Genomic DNA, 20,040 nt, shown 5'->3' on the forward strand with positions numbered 1-20,040 from the left:
AACTGTCAAGCCTGGTGGTAATTAGCACTCGATTGAACTGCCCGAGAGAAATAAATTGCAAGAGCAAGAGGACGCTCCGTTGGTTCTGGTACTGAGATTTATTATCAAGCAAGCTCGCTCACTTACTCGGTTGGTCTTTTTAATTTATTTTTATTTGTGTTTTAACACGAGGGTTAATCTCGTGGCCTCAGATGGAGATGCGCCGATCACGAGGCATACCACTGCAAGAGTTAAATTTATATTTATATCTATCAAAGAGTGGTGGGCGTTGATCAGAATAATTGAGCTTGTCTTATCGGTATTCATTTAGCTCTTGCTGTTGCTCCACTCGATAATTATTGGGTGTATATTATTTTTATCCGTACATTATACAGCTGGTAATAACGTTGATTTTAAAATCACGTCATAATTTAATTATCTACATGAGCTGTTCGTGTCGGGCTGTCATTTTCAGAGCTTATCTTAAATAGTTGGACGGATTTAAACTACATAATAAATTTACCACCAGTTTTCTTTAATTAAATTTCAAAGTTTATCATATTTATTAGGTTATATACCTTCTATATTTCATTTAATATTCCGTAAAAATATTTTAAAAACAATATTTTCATTAATTATGTATACAGCGAATCAGTAAATTATTTTTAACAACACCAAAATCATTGAACGCGTGTAAATAATGCTATCGAAAAACATGATACGATTAATAAAATAATGAATGACAAAACCCGTGGAATATATAATTATTTTGTGTCAACATTAGTGACGGAAATAAATAATTAAAAAAATGAATATATTAATTTTAATTAATTAAAAAAAATGTATGAGCTTTTAACAGTAGCTGTAACGAGGCAATCAGGCCGAGTAAAAAAATCCGTCAATATCGTCACGTCGACAGAGTGTTTACAGTTTCACGGTAATCCCGGTGACAGCCAGCTGCCAGAAGCTTCTGGGAGGATGCCTCACGGTTCGCGGGCACGAAAAACACGACGGAACCGTAACAAGCGGACTAAACAACCTCCTACGAGGTCAGAGGGCGTTTTACATCAAGCTGACGCTAATAAGCACGAAAATGAAGAAGAAAAAGAAGACGAGGGATCAATACTCGCGGGTAACAAGTCAATGGATTGCCCTGGCGAGGATTTCCTTATCGAAAGCAATTTGCAGATGGAACGCGAGGGGGATCAGACGAAGGTTAACGGGCACGCGGTCAAGGTGAGTGAGGTCGGATCGCCATCAAGCACCGTAATCCGGTCGATAGAATCACCGAACAACCCGGGAGTAGGCCGCCAACAGCTGAGGCGCGTACCAGTCAGCCTCAGGCACCGGCTTGAACGACGAACGCTTGGTAGTGAGGTTAAAATTTGCGAAATTAGCACTGTCAGTGGTCCCCTCGCGGCTAGTGTCGGTCATATCGCTGGAGTCGGGGACATTATCGTTGAGACTGATGTTGGTGGTCAGAAGACTCCAAAAAATTTAGGTCCAGTGGTGACAATCAGTGAACCTGCGGAGCCTTCAGCCCTGATGTTCCTCAGAACTACCTCTCAGAGCAAAGACGAGCTGGAAATTCAAGAGATTGAAGGCGAAGGAGAAGCAGATGAGGGGCTTTTGTTGAAGCAGCAGCATGGCAGAGTTGTTGTTGTTGAGCCCGACTCGGATTTCGAAGCCAAGGTGATTGTTGAAGAGTCCTCTGACATTATCGAGGAGTTTGATTCGGAAATTTGTAATGAAAATGGTTGCAAAGATGAGATTAAAGTTGAAGAAAGAGAAATAATTATTCCAGATTGTGATGGAAATGGTGAATCGATGGATCAGGTGGAGCGGGATAATCGTGAAAAGATTCTGGGTCAAGGAGGAGTGAGACCGACGAGAAAAGATGAGGGTTGCGGCGGATTTAGCTCAAAGGAAACAATCGAGTGTAAAGAGTCTGCTGACAGGATGAAATGTTCAATGGAAGCAAAGTGTCAAGAGTCGGACGGGTTAAACAATGATTTTAAGCTGGGATCCACCAAAGGAATTGATCAACCGGGAACGGGTGTGCCGACACAAGAGCTCAAGAATAAACTCGGTGTCTTTAGTGAAGGACCAGAATTATCGTATATTCCTTCCGATCACAGCAACCTGTTGGATAATTCGATAAGTCTGTTTGATAATCACAAACCCTGTCAACTGGTTACGACTTCTAGTCAGATTAATAGTGTAAATAGTATTAATAGTAACAGCAGAAGGGAGAAAATGAAAAAACGGTTGATTTTAGAGTCGTATTTTTCTGAAGCGCGTCACGCTGATCGATTCTTAGATATTATTCAAGAAGAGGCTGATAAGCTGTCGGAAGATGAGGAGCAACACATTCGGGATTTTATCAATGAAGAAATAGGAAAATTCCGGCGTGAAAGACGATACACTCGCGATGACAGCGAAAATAGAAGCGGCGATGAAGATCAAGATGGAGGAGAGGAAATGGAATCAGAGAGAGAGGATAACAACTGGGATTTCAAAGACGATAAATACGAGTCTGGTGGAATCCAAGATTTAAAAGTGTCACCTGATACACAGGCTAATATCGCATTTAATGAGAAACCAGCTGCAGAAATGATAATAAGTTCTTGTGAAAAGAAAGAAGGGGCTCGAAAAAATAAATTAATTTTAAACAATGAGAGATCTTATTCACCAGAGGACTTGCTCCGCGACTGCGTCGAGAATAATAAAGGAAATAAAGTCGAGGATCTAACAAGCACGTCGAGACAAGTGGTAGTGCCGTCGCTGCCGCCTGAGCCACCTAAAAGGTCTTCTAGTTTCATTAGCAGAGACATTGCATCCGCGATGGTATTACTGAACCCTCCTCAGGTGGACTATCCGCTCCCCGTTTGCTCATTTGAGCCATCAGCCCAGACTGATCAGTTTTATTCTGGAGCAGAAGACACCTGCGATAAGCCAGCCCGTCCTCCGCTGCCCCTGGCCCTCTTTCCAACCAGTAATTCATCGGATTCCGGTTGGCCTCTGCCAATTTCAGCGAGTATCGAGCGGAATAGGGGCAGCGGAGAAAGGAGAGAAAGAGGACATGGAGGAGTGTCATCGAAAGAGAACAGATCGCCGGGATTGCGTAATGAAGCTTGCGACGCCGTCGAAATTGGCAATGACGCTGACAAGATCGAGGCGTCGCGGTCGTGCCCTGAAATAGCTTATGATCACACCGGGTCTGAGTTAAGTGCCACGATGTCGGCGTTGCAGACTCAAATCTCAGGCTCTTCATCGGATCTTGCTGGTACTCGTTCAGACGGGATAAGTGCGTGCGAATCACAACGTGTTCTATCGGCGTCATCCCCAGTTGAATGTTATTGTGCTGTGAGGGCTTTTGTCGGCGATAGAGCTCAATATCAAGCAAGTGGAAGTGGAACAGGTGAAGAGGAAGAGAAAGAGGAAGAGGAAGAGGAAGAGGTCGAGAGTTCCCGACCCTTCGGTTACAAAGTGTCTTGTGAAAAGAATAAAAACGTTGTCGAGGTTGCGGAGCCGAAAAAGGAAAATAAAAGGAAAGTTGAGGAGCTGGATGAAAAGAATCAACTTGAGACGGTGAAACTCGAAGGTGAAAAACGTGTCGTCGATTCCCGTTTCAAGGTCAAGAGCCAGATTGGAGATGAAGATCATAACGACCGCGACTGTGAACTCAAAAATTTAGCCGGGAGCCAGTGTGAGGGGCAAGGGGCCAACAAAACCGAGGAATCCCAAGTGAATACCGCGAGTGTTGGAGATAAAATAGAAGAGTGGGAAAGGGAGAAACGTAGAGAGAAAGAGAGGACTGATGATCCATTGAGATATCAAGTGGACGGCGAGAATAACCAGAGTACGCTGCATGAGTCAAGAGAGGCCGCTGCTGGCATATGTTTCGCTGATACTCCCGCGACTGAAGTTTTGTACGAGTCTTCCAGCAACGTTGAATCCGCTCCTCCAGACACCTGTCACGCGGAATTTATTTCTGGTTCAAGTGCGAGTGAAAACACTTCGGAATGTGCCGCGAAAGATTTGTTCTACGTGCCGCGGGAGGATACGTGTGATTTTTCGATTTCGAAAGGTAAACATCGCGATTGCCCAAGCTCGCTGACGGAGCTGAGCATCAGAAAAATTCTGTCTATGCCCTACGGCCTAAAAATAATAAACGAGATAACTCATCCGCTATTCAATATCTCTGTAGAGAAAGAGGAAGGAAAAAGTTTTGAAAATCTTAAAAGTAGTGGATTGGAAGAAGTGGATTCAGCAGTTAAAGTTGTGGAAATGATAAAGAGACGTCCGAAAAGTTGGATGGGCGTTCCGACGAGTGAAAATCCACAGCTGCTAGTTTGCCTCTCGCCGTCCCAGCAGAACTTCAATACTGACAAGAGTCTAAAGGGTTCGAATAAGAGCCTGGAAATACGCATCCCCGACGCAGACAAGCTTCTTGATCTTCACAAAAAGTTTATAAACCGGCGTAGCTATCACGATTCATCGGTAGATAATCGTCGTGGTAGTGAATCGTTTGCGATACCAAAGTATTACCGAGTAGAAGTTAACTCGAGAAAAGAATCTACTGGAAAAGACCTCGGCTTACCAGAAAATAAGCTTAAAAGTAAGCTTGAGAAATCGAACCAATCTAATCGAGTTACTGGCTCGTCATCCAACCGACTTCTCAAGATCATAAAAGAAAATCCGATCGACAACCGACAGTGTTTGCTTCTCAGAGCAACCCAGGAGCCCGTCTCTGTCCCTGGGAATCCTCATAAAAATAATAATGTCAGACAGGATCGTTCCAAAAGTACACGGCTTTCAGAATGGTTGACTCTCGCAAGAAACGACCCCACAGACTTTGCCAAGTACCAAAAAATATATTGTCATTCTGATACTCGGCGAGATCATTGTCAAGATAATTTACCCAGCGCATTTAGTCCAGAGAACCGCACGGACACGACCAATAAAACTCAGCATTTAAATACTAATACTAATACTAATAGTGAGAGCATTAGTGATGATAATATTAATAATAATAATTACTTAGACGGTAAAAACATTGAAGGGAATTGTAATCCGCGAGTTAACAGTGCATTGATAATACGCTCACCGGAGTCAAGTAATGAAATAATTAATACCGGGACATTGAACAAGAGTCCAATTACCTACAAGAGCGCAATAATCGACAAGTCGTGGAGCGTTGAGGATCATTGGAACCGGACACCAGTGCTGTGTCGTGGTATCGATCCGGGACAGGTGAACCCCGCGTTGATTAATAATGACAAGCCAGAGACACCAGCTCGACCGAATAGAGTCCAAAATCTTGTGGTCGATCGTTCTTGCATCGACACCACCAGTATCTTTGATAAAACCCCCCCACGGAGGTACTTGGCGCCACGCAAATATCACCATCCGGAAGTGGAGGCACTTAACCATCGTCAAGCTATCACCGGCACTAACGCGGGTATTGTCGAGAAGAAAGTGCCAGAGGAAGAGGACAAAGAGAATAATCACCGGGAGACTCTTCAGGAGAATCTAAAGCGATTTAGAGCGGCTAAAGACATTAAGGAGCTCACTGATGCCCGCAGACGGCACTCACTCCCCTATGAGCTCTTTGACAGACAGTTGGAGTACATTAACCGTCTTGAGGAGGTTCTACACTCTGAGGTAAAAATAGGTGAAAATGCGAAAACGGAAATGGAAGGTGATCAGGATAAAAGTTATTACGGTGAGGATAATGGGAGGCAGTCTTCGAGGAACCAGTCGAAAATTTACGAGAAAGATTGCGAGGAGATCCTCACCAGCGAGGGTCATCTCGAGCAGACAAAGAGTTGTCAGGTCACTGAAGATGGCTGCCGAGTCGAAAAGTCGATAAGGACCTTCGAAAATACTGAGGAAAGGAAAGGCTTCTCCTTATGGACTTTGAAAAATGAAAATAGGGAGGAGATTCCGGACGCCGCTAAGTGTATGAGGTCTTTTGACGGGGAACAAAAAAGGAGGAATGATAAGACGGAGAAGGACGAGGATAAGAGAGCCCCAGATACGTATCGAGGGAAAAGCGAGATGTTTGACGGTAATAAAATGATAAAACCCACCGGCAAGTCCATTTCAATCTTCCCTACCACCGACGAGACCCTCCGCGAGAAAATGTACGACGAGTACAGAGATAAAGTGCTTGAGCGCGAGGAGAGAAAACATCTTAAGGTTATAAAAATTAGCTCTCACGTCGATTTCCCCGGCTCTCACCCCGGAAAGCCTTCTGATAAGAGTAATAGCTTGAACAGCATTCAGAGGGAGTTTATAGAGAAAGCCAGAAATAGGATGACTAAGTTCGGGATCAATTTGGACGACAGCGAGACCGAAATTGCTAAAGAGGACACCGGTCCTGGCGAAACCACTGAAAGCACTTCTGGTTTGAGCTCGAGTTATATCACCACTAGCTGCAGAACCGAGGAGACCACTGGCCAAATAATAACGAGTGAGGTCAAGGAGAAAAATATATGTGAGTGTCGTCGCGATGAAAAAACCAAGTGTCTTATCGACGGAAAAGAAATCAAAGACGTTCGGAAACTTCCCAAGCACCTACAGGAGTTTCTGGTCCTTGCAGACACTGATACGCCTCCCCCTCATCATCATAACCATGATCATCATCCTGACGGTGAGTCTTCTGAGAATTGTCCCGTTGGATTGATTTTTTGTGCTCGTCTTGTGTAAGGTTCCCACTGAAAGCTCGAGAGTGCTCCAGCTTATAGTGAACACTGTTTTTTTTTTTTCGTTTTTTATCCGACTTAACTTATATATTATTTTGTACGGAGTTATCCTAACAACTAACCCGAGAAGCTACTGAGTACTACACTGAGTTTATTATATTTTTATTTTTTGTGTATTATTGCTTTTATTGCCAAGTTTCATAGTTCCTCGGCTACCTTTGTGTCTCGTTTATTATTTAATACCACGGGATTGTTTATTTTTATCGAGATTAAATTCCGTCTGAATTGAACTCAAATCCACTCGCTGTCTCTAAGTGGAACGTTTTGGTAATATTTTTATTTTAACATTATAATTTATACGATTCTATTTTTAAAATTGACAAAATCGACATCTAAAATCTGGTTACAACCCGAAATATCGCAGCCACATTAATTAATTATACTTAATAGGTGAATTCATTTGTTAAATTCAATTTTATAAATGTCAATTGATCCCATTATAGAGGTGTTTATTTTTATTGGTTTATTTGAATAATTTGTTGATTTAATAAGAATTAATTAATTATTTTCTGGCGGTAGACTGCTTTGGAAATAAGTAATTGATTATTAAAAAAGCTAAATTAAACTACTCGATATTAAGCTGTGGTATATAAAAAATTTCAATGATAGATTTTTTTTAAAGCTTGAAATGTCTTAGAAAGTATTTTGACTGACTGCGTTTTTTTGTGCAGTCAAAACAGATCACTGAGATGACATTTTGTTTTAACTCTATCGTGCAACAGAAATGAATTTATTTATAGACTTGTTTACTCTGTTATTTTCATTCATCTTATCGAGAGATTACTTTTTATTTTTATTTTTAAAAATTTAATATTAATAAATTTTTTTTTTCGGCCATGAAACTTTTTAAAGCTCAAAAATACGAAATAGATAAATTATATTATTTTGTAAAAATTTACATAATATAAAAGAAATATCAATAAAAAAATAATTAAGAACTTTTTGATACTAATAAAAAAATATCGTGTTCATTAAATTATTCTCGATGCAATAGATAAAAATTTAACAGCATTAAAAATGAAAACTATTCAATTTTTCGTCTGATTGATATCAAATTTATAACAGAGCGATGAAGTGAATGAATATTAATTAAAATTCCTATAACTTTTATAAAAAATTCGCAATGAAATTTATTATTAAAAAGTGACCGTAAAGTATCATTGAAATTTTAGTAATTTATAATAAAATCATTGAATAATGAAGGAGTCTGTAGTAGGAATAGTTAATTAAATCAAGCGATAAATACGAGACACGTTTAAATGTACATAAACAAATATCGTGGATTATAAACGTTTCAAAATAACTGACACAGTAAACTCGGATTGCGGTCTATTTATAAAGAGTAATATAATAATAGATCACCGAGAACAGACGGATTAATAAAATCCAGCACTGCGCGACTAATTAACTGTTAATTAATAATCAATATCAATAAAGGCGGCATTAATTAGTCAATTTCCAAATTAAAATTCTGTCTGTTAAATATCAAAAATTATTTCTCTAATTTTTGAACAAAATTTTTAAAACTAAAGATAGAAAATTATTTTTTGGTAAAAAGCAAAAAAGCTTGAGGAAAATTAAAAATTGTAACATTTGTAACTGCGGTTCCATCGGATGGTGATAAATGTTCCCGAGAATTTATCAGTCCTGGCGTTAACGTAGTGCGAGCATATCCGCTGCTCGACACTAAACCAGCGGGACTATATTTAAACGCGTGGTACTGATTTATATATACACATAACATATAACACAGAGCAGAGCAGAGAGCAGAGAGCATTAGAGTGCAGGATCGGATGAGTAGAGGAGAAATAGGCCACTGATCTGTTAAACTCTGCTCTGGACCGACATAGACACCGCTCGAGTATGTACGACAGAACATCCCAGTTAACACGGGAATACGAAAGCTTAACAGAACCTAGAACCCAGAACCCAGAAGCTACAACCTACAATCTAGAGCCTACAATCTATCTACAACCACCTCGGAACTTTTCTCAAAACTATCCCCGTCTTTAGTCTTGACAACTTACACACAAGAGAACTTCCAGCCATACTAAGAGTTTTCACTTTGGCACACTGCATGTAGACTAGAACCATTCCTGTGTGTTTACTGTCGCGCACGAGACACGTAGAGTAGTCTTTAGTTTAACCTATCGTCATGTTATCGGATGCTGAATGCATTAAAACTTTGCCTCACCACCTTTCTAAGTAAATAAATAAATAAATAAATAAATGTAAATAAAGTTTGTCGAATTAGCTATTCATGATTCATGACTCACTAGATCACCGAGTTTATAAATAGAATAATTTATATGCATAATTTTTTTATGACAGAGTATTGTTTGTAGAATAAAATAAAAACCCGGTTTTATATTTACTGAGTGGATTTTAATGCCTACTTAACTCGCTTTTATCCGTCTGCGAATTGAATAGCCGTTATGTGAGTTAAGTTGCATGTAAGTATTTGTAGTTTAGTTGGTGATACAGTAATCCCGGTGGTGGTAGTGAGGTGGTTTTGTTTTATTTAAAATGCTACTTTTAGTCTTTGGCACTTGGGCATGCTTTTTTGGTTGAAGGGTATGCCATTGCGGCTGGAAAGAAAACTAATAGCGGCGATTTGCTACACGAGATCGACACGGCTCTGACCGAGTCCAAAGGTTTTCTTCTGAGGCAAGGTGCGTTTCATTTATTTTTATTATTTTTGCTAGTACCAGTCCTGTCTTCCTGTGTGGGAACAGATTTTGTCTAATGGGGAAAACATCAGTGTTACTAACGTACTAACTCTAATTGTGCTGTTTAAATTTAGTAAATATTTTAAATTGAAATTCTGGACAATTGGAGATTTTTTTGGAGGAAATTAAATTTCCTTATCTATTTTTATAGATCGCTTATTTCTTACAAGAGAATTTCAACTTAAAAAATTTTGTGATATTTATTCCCATGAAAAAAGTTTATATTTTCTTTATATAGACAAATATGCAATTAAAATTCTAACAATTTTTTATAAGCTTCATTTTTTGGTTTTAAATACTTTATAAAAATCGAAAGATTTTTTTTTTATTAAATGGTCATAAAATTTTATCAAATAATGCAAAAAAAATATTTTATTTAAATTTCAACCCTTAAATTGGATATTCAAAAATTAAAAATTAAAATTTGTCATTTAACTCACAAAGTATACAAATTTTTTTTAATTTTTTAATTTTATAATCTATATTATTAAGAGAATAAGCAAAATTTTGTAGCCAGTGTATTTTTATGATAAAATGGGTTTCTATGGTTAAATTTGGTATCGTTGGAAGTCTCTAAATAGATGATTAAGAAATGACCTTGTATCTCGTAAACTATTGACATTTTTGAAGATATAAGCTCATCCCGATGTTACATTCATCAAGACCTTTCATTTAAGTACCCACATCAATTTTTCATATATTTATATATATATATATATATATATGTATATATATATATATATATATATATATATATATATTTATATATATATATATATATATATGTATATATCAAAAATGCATGTGGGTACTCAAATGAAAGCTCTTGATGAGTGTAACATCGGGATGAGCTTATATCTTAAAAAATGTCAATAATTAAGAACCGACTTTGCTATCTTGTCAACTAATGATATTTTTAAAAATATAAGCTCATCCCGACATTACACTCATCAAGACCTTTCCTTTGAGTACCCACATCAATTTTTCTTATATTTAATATATTTGTATATATTATATATATGTATATATGAAAAATATATCAAAAATTCATGTGGGTACTCAAATGAAAGCTCTTGATGAGTATAACATCGGGATGAGCTTATATCTTTAAAAACATCAATAGTTAAAAAAATACAGTGCAATTTAACAAAAGTCATTATTTAGTAAAGCAAAATTTTATTTATTCATAGTTCATAAGTCACGGTAGTCACATAGTGACACTGCAAGGTTGCTAGTTCTCGATTATTTGTTTAATTTAAAAAACATTTTAATGTGTATTGAATATAAATATTTTTTTATGGGAATAACTAAAAATAGAACACTAATTTTTCGTTAATAAACTTAAAACAGGCTTATTAGTCCCTTACCAACAAAAAGTAATCTGTTAAATTAGCTTTCCAGGATAAATCATAATGATAACTTGATAATAATTAACTAAACATTGAAACACCGTATGATAATAATAAACAAGCGGCATTTGGATGTGATTAAATAGACAAATTTACTCGCTTGTTCAGAGTAACGAGTGCATTATTATTCACATTTAAATGTGTACACAGAGGATTGTTCTCCTCCTCTGCGACACATACAACGACAAAGAATCAAGAGTCGAGAGTGTAGAGTGCAGAGTGGAGAATGGACTGGATTGTGAAATGATTATTGGCGACCATCAATCAGGACATTCTGTAACTCAGCAATAAATTTAAAACGTGACCATTTCGCGTTCCGGTTTTCTCGTTAACTTCTCGCTCCTGATCCTCTGCTCGTCGAATAGAATAATTTACCCATTACAATCAAATCAAAAATAACAATTACAGTAATTAGTTTTTTAACTCACCCCTCTGCTCCTTCCTCAGCTATTTTTATTTAAAGCTCCTATCCCGCTTTCTTGAAACGTGAGGCTCCTGCAAAGCGAAAGATTTGTAAACATTCCCCGCGATTTATCAATAAAAACAATCTGAGGATGGGACTGTTGGTACTTACCGTGCAGCACCGGGAATTCTGTTACGCTGCAGTGGTATTATACCCTCAGTCTGGTATATAGAGAAGGTCCGCGTTGCGAGCGATGCAATTTCATCGGGGAGAACGTCACCGGAAAATACACTCGACTTCTGAAACGGAAATCCAATAAGAAACTCAATTCGGCGAATCTGCGGCGTCTTCAACGACGTCTCTGTCTTTCAATACACAATATACTCACTCTGTACTCTGTACTCTGTACTGAGCTCTGCTCTTATGCCGCTGTATCCGGTGGTGTGTACTCTCCGGCTCGCGACTGTTTGCTACACTTACTGCACTCGGTATCCGCTATACACACTCCAAGAAATATTTTACCATCCGTCCAGTGTTCTTTATTCTTTATTCCTCATTTTATAACTTTTATTTTTTATTATTCCGTATTCTTTCTCAGCTTATTTCATCCCTTCAGGCGCTTCCGCCCTTCCATCTTCCATCCAGAAATTCGATTTAACGTCGTTCCATCGAACTTTCTCGTTCTGGAAGTAAATGTTGTTATCTCAATGTACCTAGACAGCACGCGAAGAATCGCAATTGAGGTCACAATAAGACACGTGTTTAGTGTCAACAAAAAAAAACAACTCTCTCTCCTTCCTCCCTTATTTCGTGTGCTGTGAATTTTTAATGCTACTTTTTTCAACTACACCTTCTATTCTGCAAATAAGTTAATGAATAAAACGATAACTATAATTCTAGAGCAAATATCAACACCTAAGTCTTTAAATTACTCGATTTTTATTGATAAAATATTTTTTAATTGTTGATAAATTATCATTATTTATTTTTTATGTGTTCTGAAATGACCTCATATCATAATTGACCTTATTAAGTCAATTATAGGGATAATTAATTTTTTTTCAAAATTAGTTTTAAAAATTTCCGACAGATGGCACACGATCGCTAAATTATCTCCCTATAGGAGAGTTAATTTCTAAAAAATAAATGATTTTTCAATCTTTTAAAAGGTTAAACTAATTAAATTTCAAGTCTAGATCTAAAAATGCAATTCTATAAAGCGCCCAGCGGAGCGGGCGAGTAACAGCTAGTAATTAAATAAATTACCAAGCCAATTTTTGTTTTTATTTAAAATATAAATTAATTATTAAAAATTATTTCTAAAAAAATATCATTGATAGTTTTTTACAATTTAAAAATTTTTTATTTGTAAACAATTCCTAAAAATTATCAAATATATTGTATAAGCTAATTTTATAATCATTTAAAGATCAATAATTCATTTTTGTACAGCCTGATGTTGTGAAAATAAGCTATAGAAAATGAATAATTTTTTTTCAAAGTTAGTTTTAAAAATTTCCAACAGATGGCGCATGATCGCTAAATTATCTCCCTAGCGAATTTATCTTACGTTGGTTTATAATTAAATAAATTACCAAGCCAATTTTGGTTTTTATTCAAACAATAAATTAATTAATAAAAATTTCATTGATAGTTTTTTACAATTTAAAAATTTTTTATTTGATTAATTTAGAAAAATTATTAAATATTCTTGTATTAAATAATTTTATAATTATTTAAAGATCAAAAATTCGTTTTTGTACAGCCTGATGTTGTTTAATATGAAAATTAACAGTAGAAAATTTCCTGACGGCTTCCAACATTGTACAAACAAGAACTTAACTTTGCAAAATTTCTCGAGTGTAAGGCAACCGAATGAGACCAACTAAGTCTAAGCTTATTATTTACGGGCTAAATTAAAGGAACCAAAAACAAACCATTAGAGGGAAAGAGAAAAGGTTGAATCCGTTTGATCTTATTCGGGGACTTAAACTAAGCTCGGGTGTTTAACGTCACCACGGATAGGATGTTTTGCCGTGAACTATATATATGTAAGCTTGGTGAGTGCTGGCGCGATTGCAAGAGAAGCGCTGGGCGTCGCGACGCCTCAGTCTTACTCCACCTCTCGTTAGTGGAGCCGGGGTTACCTCGATCTCGGTCTGACTTAATTTTCCGAGTCCGAGGCTGCCAGTTACCAGTAACAGCGTGTAGTTAAAAAAAGTAAGATTGTGAATCTACCACGTGACACTTTTACTTTTTTATTCTTCTCCGAGTTTTATTTAAAGACGCTGGTGGATTTAATTGTGTGTTTGAGTTAAACTGTTCTTGTTGTTCTTCGGATGCTTTTTACATAAAATAAAAAGTGAGTGGTTGTTGATTTTGTTCGGTAGTTATTCACTAGTTACTCTGTTCCTCGACAAATCTGAATTTAACAAAAATTAGTAGTCAGGTGGTACGTTGGCTAGTTAGTTAGTTAGTTAGTTGTCAGTCTTTCGACTAGTGCTTAGTCGGGATGGAAAAATCAAAGAGCTTACGAAGTAACCGGAGATCCAACAGGTTGTCTCTGTAAAGGAACTCCGTTCAAGTGACCGCAAGTTAGCGACACAGATCGTACTTTAACAACCGCTAAAACTTTAGCCGACACTGTTTATTTACGGAATATTATTGTGATTATTTTTATTATTAAGCCGCTCAGCACTGAGCTAGTGGGTTAATAAAGTCCGAATAAATGGAGTTGAGGCGGAAGTTTTAGATAATTGTGCAATCCACGGTGGGTCTTTCCTAATTTTGCCGTAACGTTGTTGCGTAAGCAGATATCGCGTTACGGAGAATATATACCGGGACGTACTAAAAGCTCATGTCATAAATAATTGTAAATGCGGTAGTGGGCCGGAAGTCGGCTTTTACTCGCTATTTAAATAGTTGTATTAATAGATTTAATTAAATAAATTAAAAAGCCAGAGGTCAGATAGTCTACATTCAGATTACGGAGTATAGAGTGTAGAATCTAGAATCCACAGTCGGGATTTGAAATTGGGTTTTATTGAAAAATAATAACTTTTAACGGTCTCTGCACCCGAGGCAATTACTTGACGTTATTAAAATAGAAACGTTGTAATATATTATCGAGCGTTAGTTATACGGATATATATGCTGGTAGATTACGAACTAGGTCCAAGAATAATATTTAAATTTACATCCCGGAGTTGGGAATGGCCTTGGGGAGGGAGGCCGAACTTACTCAATAACAAAACGTCAAGGCTGGTTGTTGTTTTGGGTTTCTAATGGACAAAATGAATTTGTTTTCAGCTATTGATTTCGTATTTTGATATTTAATATTGACAAAAATAATATCAAGTATTTGTTTTATAAAAATAAACAAATTATTCATTTTTTTTAGCAATTTTAGTTTTTTAGCCCTGGGCCCATAACCTGCAGAAACTTTAAAATTTTTGAAACACGGAAAAAAGTAAACTGTAAAATTCACTCGGATTCCGGTTAATTTTTATAGTTTCAAACAGTACAACGGACATCGGGGTGGCAAAAATATAAATATTACAGAACTTAATGTAAAAAGTGTAAAAGCCACAATTTATAATTTAATATCGAAAATAAATAATGAGTAGCTGTCACTATAGTAAATGACGACTCTCTCATCTTAAAAAATTACAGTTTTAAACAGTAAAAATTGCCATTTCAATATATAGTCCATATGAGGAGAAGGGGAACTCAGATGAGGGGGGTCTCACTCTAGGAGAATTTAACATTTGAAACAGTAAAAATTATACTTTTAAAATATATATTTTACCAGTCCAAGCAGGTCGATAATTATAGTTTGATTTTTAGCGTTGGGTTTAAAATTTACCATTTTACTTTGTAAATATTGACGTTGCTTGTATTAGAAATTTAGTAATTTTATTTTATACTTTTTACATATCATAAGATCATTTCTTAGGTACGAAATGATAAATATCAAAGTGAAAATTCTTAATTATTATACTTTAACATTTTAGACATTCACATAGCGAATATTACTGTTTGAAATAGTATTTTATTCCATTTAAAGAATAAATTGTAGCATTTAAATGATAAAATATTATAAAGTGAATAGTAAAATCACGATTTTACTGTTTGAGATGGTAATTTTTAGCAGTTGATCATTACTTATTATAAATCAACTATTATTTATTACAGTTTACTTTTTTCCGTGCAATATCAAGTATTAAACAAAAAATTGTTCATTTTTTTAATTAAAGTAAGCAAAATTTAGTTTTTTAGCCCTGGGCCCATAACCTGTAGAAAATTTTAAATTTTTAAAAATTAACATTTGAAACAAATCAAAGATTCATTTATGTGTAAAAAAAATTCTCCAACATACGGGTTTTTACCATTAGAGACGCAATTCCATTAGCTCGCCCGTGGAGTACAGTAGTACGGTTGAGCTTGCATATTTACAAATGAGGAGAACGTTAATGGTTCGTGCAAGTTTAAGTGCTGCTGAATTGACGATAACGCGATTTCCCGGTCTGTCTACATAACATCTGCATGGAAAAGAAAGTTAACTCGAGTCTATAATATTCCATTCACCCCGGCCTGACTTTTTAATAGGATATTAAAATAAAGAAAGGATCTGAGTAGGAACAGACGAGAAGTAAGCGACTAAAGAGACCAAACAACATAACAGAGAACAGAAAAGCAAAAAAAGGCGGATTGTTGTAAAGGAATTTTGTTGTTAGCTGTAATTAAACTTGCAGATCCGTTGCCTGTTTGTCCTTTCTGGAATCCACGGGGGATCCTTTCTGAAAAAGGCATTTACCTCTGACAAGACGAGCCTGTGGTGGTGATAGTACTCGGAGTCTTGGCAAGAAACTAAGCCCGTCTAATCTCCTCGGACCGAACACTGTCGACGTCGTTGTAAAAGCTCATCAACCACGTTTATATATTCATGACTGGTGGTGGTACCTTCGGGCCTAGCTTTAGCTCTTTGGTCTAACCATCTGCATCCCACCCTCACCTTCGCCCTCTCAGTCTATGACTCGCTCATGAAGCAACTTTCAAAAAAGCCACTTGATGGAAATTCCGAGTTCTAAATCTCTAGCCTAGAAGTTGACGTGAATTTATTGCTTACAAGAAAAGTTTCTCGAATTAATGGCTATTTTTTGCATTAGCAAACACCCGATTGGTAGGTGCGAAAATCCCACCGTACAGTAGCGTACAAATTTAATAGAGATGTATATCTATAGGATAGCCTATAGGAAGGGGATGGGTGGAAGAAGAAAGTTAACTGTAAGGTTTATGTACACAGTAAACGGTTCGAAAGCAATCTAAAAGTTTATCAATAGGCAAACATCAGTTTGTCTATAAAAGTTTGTCATTGCGAGGGATAATATAATTTTGCCGTATTTTATGGAACAGATGGTGTGCTCACTTCACTTCCCTTTACTTCAGTTCAGTTGATACTGCTATATTGATCATGTTAATCGGTTATTTGTAGAGAATGGTAATCATGGGACGGTTACTTCCACCTTCGTCATAGTCATAATCATAACTGTTGTTAAATTCAGCTCAGACTAATAAATACTAGCTCATATCAGTTATAGCGATCATTCCCGGAGTCCTCGTTGTCGCAGCAATTAATAAACTGATGACGGCGATGACGGTGACAAACAAACCGCATCTGTGTACTCTGTACTACACGACATTCAATACCATTATCTCACTACGTCTTTAATTACAGAGAGAATGCTTAAGCCCAAGTTTAAGGCCTCCTCGGTTAAGCCAGGTAAATCCCTGATCACTCAAATTACCATATATATCGCAATTTATTCATTACTACACTTTTAGAAAAATTTCTTTGATTTAAGATTATTTTTAATCAAGCTTTACTTATTTTTGGCCGTGAAAAATTGACATTTTTATTATTTATTTTATTTATTAAAATAGAAAAAAAATTTTATGCTTGATTAAAAACAATTAAACTCTTTAAAATATTTTTTTTTCCCAAAAATTTATCGTCTTAAATCAAGTTAATTTTTCTAAAATAAGTTAAAAAAAATTCGTACAATTTTTTTTCCAAGTCCAAATTTTTTATCAAAGTTAATAAAATACACTTATAGAAAATTTTATTTGATTTAAGATAATTTATTTTTAATCAAGCTTTATTTTGGCTGTGAAAAATTGATATTTTCAATTTTTTATTTATTTGAATAAAAAAAAAATTTATGCTTGATTAAAAACAATTAAACTCTTCAAAATAATTTTTTTGCCCAAAAATTTATCATCTTAAATCAAGTTAATTTTTCTATAAGTTAAAGAAAATTTGTACAATTTTTTTCCAAGTCCAAATTTTTTATCCAAGTTAATAAAAATACACTTGTTGAAAAATTTATTTGATTTAAGATAATTTATTTTTAATCAAGCTTTACTTATTTTTGGCTGTAAAAAATTGATATTTTCAATTTTTTATTTGTTTTATTTATTTGAATAAAAAAAAAATTTATGCTTGATTAAAAACAACTAAACTCTTCAAAATAATTTTTTTACCCAAAAATTTATCATTTTAAATCAAATTAATTTTTTTATGTTAAAAAAAATTTGTACAATTTTTTTTCCAAATAAAAAAATTGTCGATTGTTGGTACTTTGATATTACCAAATTCCCGTGTGTTTAATCAAACAAAACTTGGAGGATTGTTATTTACTAAATTTGTTTTTAGCTGCGCTTACTTGCACTAATGTTTAATAATAAAAGCTTACTTTGTTATTTACCAACGAGAAAGCAGCTGTAGTAATGAATTTTGTATTTTGTATTTGTATTGGAATGTATTTTATTTAAAAAGTTTAGTTGCCGGAACGGCGTGAGCATGAATTTGTAATTTTCCTCTTGAACTGGGTGTATCTCAAGACACAATGAGCTTATTGTTTATTGAATTAACTGACTGGGTGAATAGTCCAAATGGAATTGGCATAACTGCAGGCGGATGGAAACAGAATTTATGCTCCAGAAATTAAATGTAATACGCCAGCCATTCAGCCAGCTACAAGTACTCTGCACTGTGCTGTAGACATAGATACAGACTGCGAACGCTAATTAAGTTTTTGTATTAACCCACTGATCGCGTTACATCATACCACACATCCCAATCTAGTCTGGTGTTCCCTCATCATCATCAAAATCATATTCCTCGTATTTACTTGATATTTATTAATTTCATCAGATTTATTACGCCCGTAAGCAAACACAATGCCTCAGTGTACCCATCAGGGACGGCAAAAGTTCGCTACCGGGAGTGTGATGTTAATTAAAAAACAATATTGCTATTTTTAATGAGAGCTGGATGGATATAAAATAAATATAATAGAAGAAATAGATGGGTGCAAATAACGAGCGTGATTTAATATAATTTCAATCAGTCGCAGTATTTAAACCCACTCAGCATAAAATATAATGATAACGGATGCGATAATTAATAATCGTGTGAACGAATTAATGGATGTTATTGAAATAAAGGCGGAATTGTTGAAATAATCACGAGTTCCGAGGTTGTTAAATTATAAAATAGCTTAAGTTAAATAATAATTTAATCAGCATTGGTGTGTGTATGTAATAAAACGTAAAACCTCGCGGTAGTTAGTTTTAAATACGTTAGTTGGTTTTGCAGAAGCCGACTAGACGGTCTACTGACAAATTTATTCACTCGGCTGCTGCCCACTTCTACTAACACTAAAATACCCATGCTGTCTGTGTAAAGACCATTTGAAACGCAAACAGAGCTAGAGACTGCCAGAAAAAGATGGGCCTTTTATGTAATACTCCTACACTCTCTTGGATTAGCATCGTTTTTACTAGTGCTACTAAGACATCTCGAACCTCAATGTCGTCTTACCATTTTTATCTTGCTCCATTTCATCTCACTTCCGAGAAGATATGGATGCCACTTATGACTTATAAGGCCTGGTGTTTTTTTAGGATTAAAGATAACAGAAATAATTAATGCCTAAAGAGGTGATTGTTAAATTCTTTCTTTGGTATTAATCGTTTTTTTTTTTTTTTATCTATATTATTGAGAGAATAAGATAAATTTATTGTCCAGAATAGTCATATGATAAAATCGGTTTTTTTTAGTGTCATTTCAAAGGTCTGTACTTGAATTTGTGCCTTCTTAAGGTTTCATATTATTCTCACCGATAGTCAATTTATTGTGATAAGTTTTTAGGCTGCATTCAAAAATATCTCTAAATGCATAATTAAGAAATGACCTTGTATCTTGTGAACTATTGACATTTTTACAGATATAAGCTCATCCCGATGTTACACTCATCGAGACCTTTCATTTGAGTACTTACATCAATTTTTTATATATTTATATATTTCATAAATATCATATATATAAAATATATGAAAAATGCCCTGTGGGTACTCAAATGAAAGGTCTCGATGAGTATAACATCGGGATAAGCTTATATCTTTAAAAATGTCAATAGTTCTCAAAATATGTATATATGAAAAATATATCAAAATGCATGTGGGTTCTCAAATAAAAGCTCTTGATGAGTGTCATATCGGGATGAGCTTAAATCTTAAAAAATGTCAATAATTAAGAAATTACCTTGTATCTTGTGAAATATTGACATTTTTGAAGATATAAGCTCACCTCGACATTACACTCATCAAGACCTTTCATTTGAGTACCCACATCAATTTTTCACATATTTATATATATTACATATATGTATATATGACAAATATAT

General features: G+C 35.4%; 1 protein-coding gene and 1 long non-coding RNA gene across 4 annotated transcripts in view; one reads left to right on the plus strand and one right to left on the minus strand.

The window, feature by feature from the left end:
- Nucleotides 1-20,040, plus strand: part of LOC123259349 — a 135,752-nt gene that overhangs the window by 81,585 nt on the left and 34,127 nt on the right. The window contains exons 6-8 of one of the 3 annotated variants that reach the window (XM_044719786.1): nucleotides 899-6,637; nucleotides 9,323-9,421; nucleotides 17,028-17,072. In XM_044719786.1, the coding sequence (XP_044575721.1) occupies nucleotides 899-6,637; nucleotides 9,323-9,421; nucleotides 17,028-17,072 (5,883 nt within the window). The remainder of the gene's footprint in view (nucleotides 1-898; nucleotides 6,638-9,322; nucleotides 9,422-17,027; nucleotides 17,073-20,040) is intronic. The other 2 variants (XM_044719796.1, XM_044719804.1) reach the window with 2 other exon arrangements.
- On the minus strand, nucleotides 11,322-12,184 carry LOC123259473. Its single transcript, XR_006508247.1, has 3 exons — nucleotides 11,679-12,184; nucleotides 11,462-11,589; nucleotides 11,322-11,382 (listed from the first exon to the last, which is right to left on the minus strand). It is a non-coding gene; the product is annotated as an uncharacterized LOC123259473 (long non-coding RNA).

This window comes from Cotesia glomerata, linkage group LG1 (assembly GCF_020080835.1).
Source record: "Cotesia glomerata isolate CgM1 linkage group LG1, MPM_Cglom_v2.3, whole genome shotgun sequence".
Lineage (NCBI taxonomy): Eukaryota > Metazoa > Arthropoda > Insecta > Hymenoptera > Braconidae > Cotesia > Cotesia glomerata.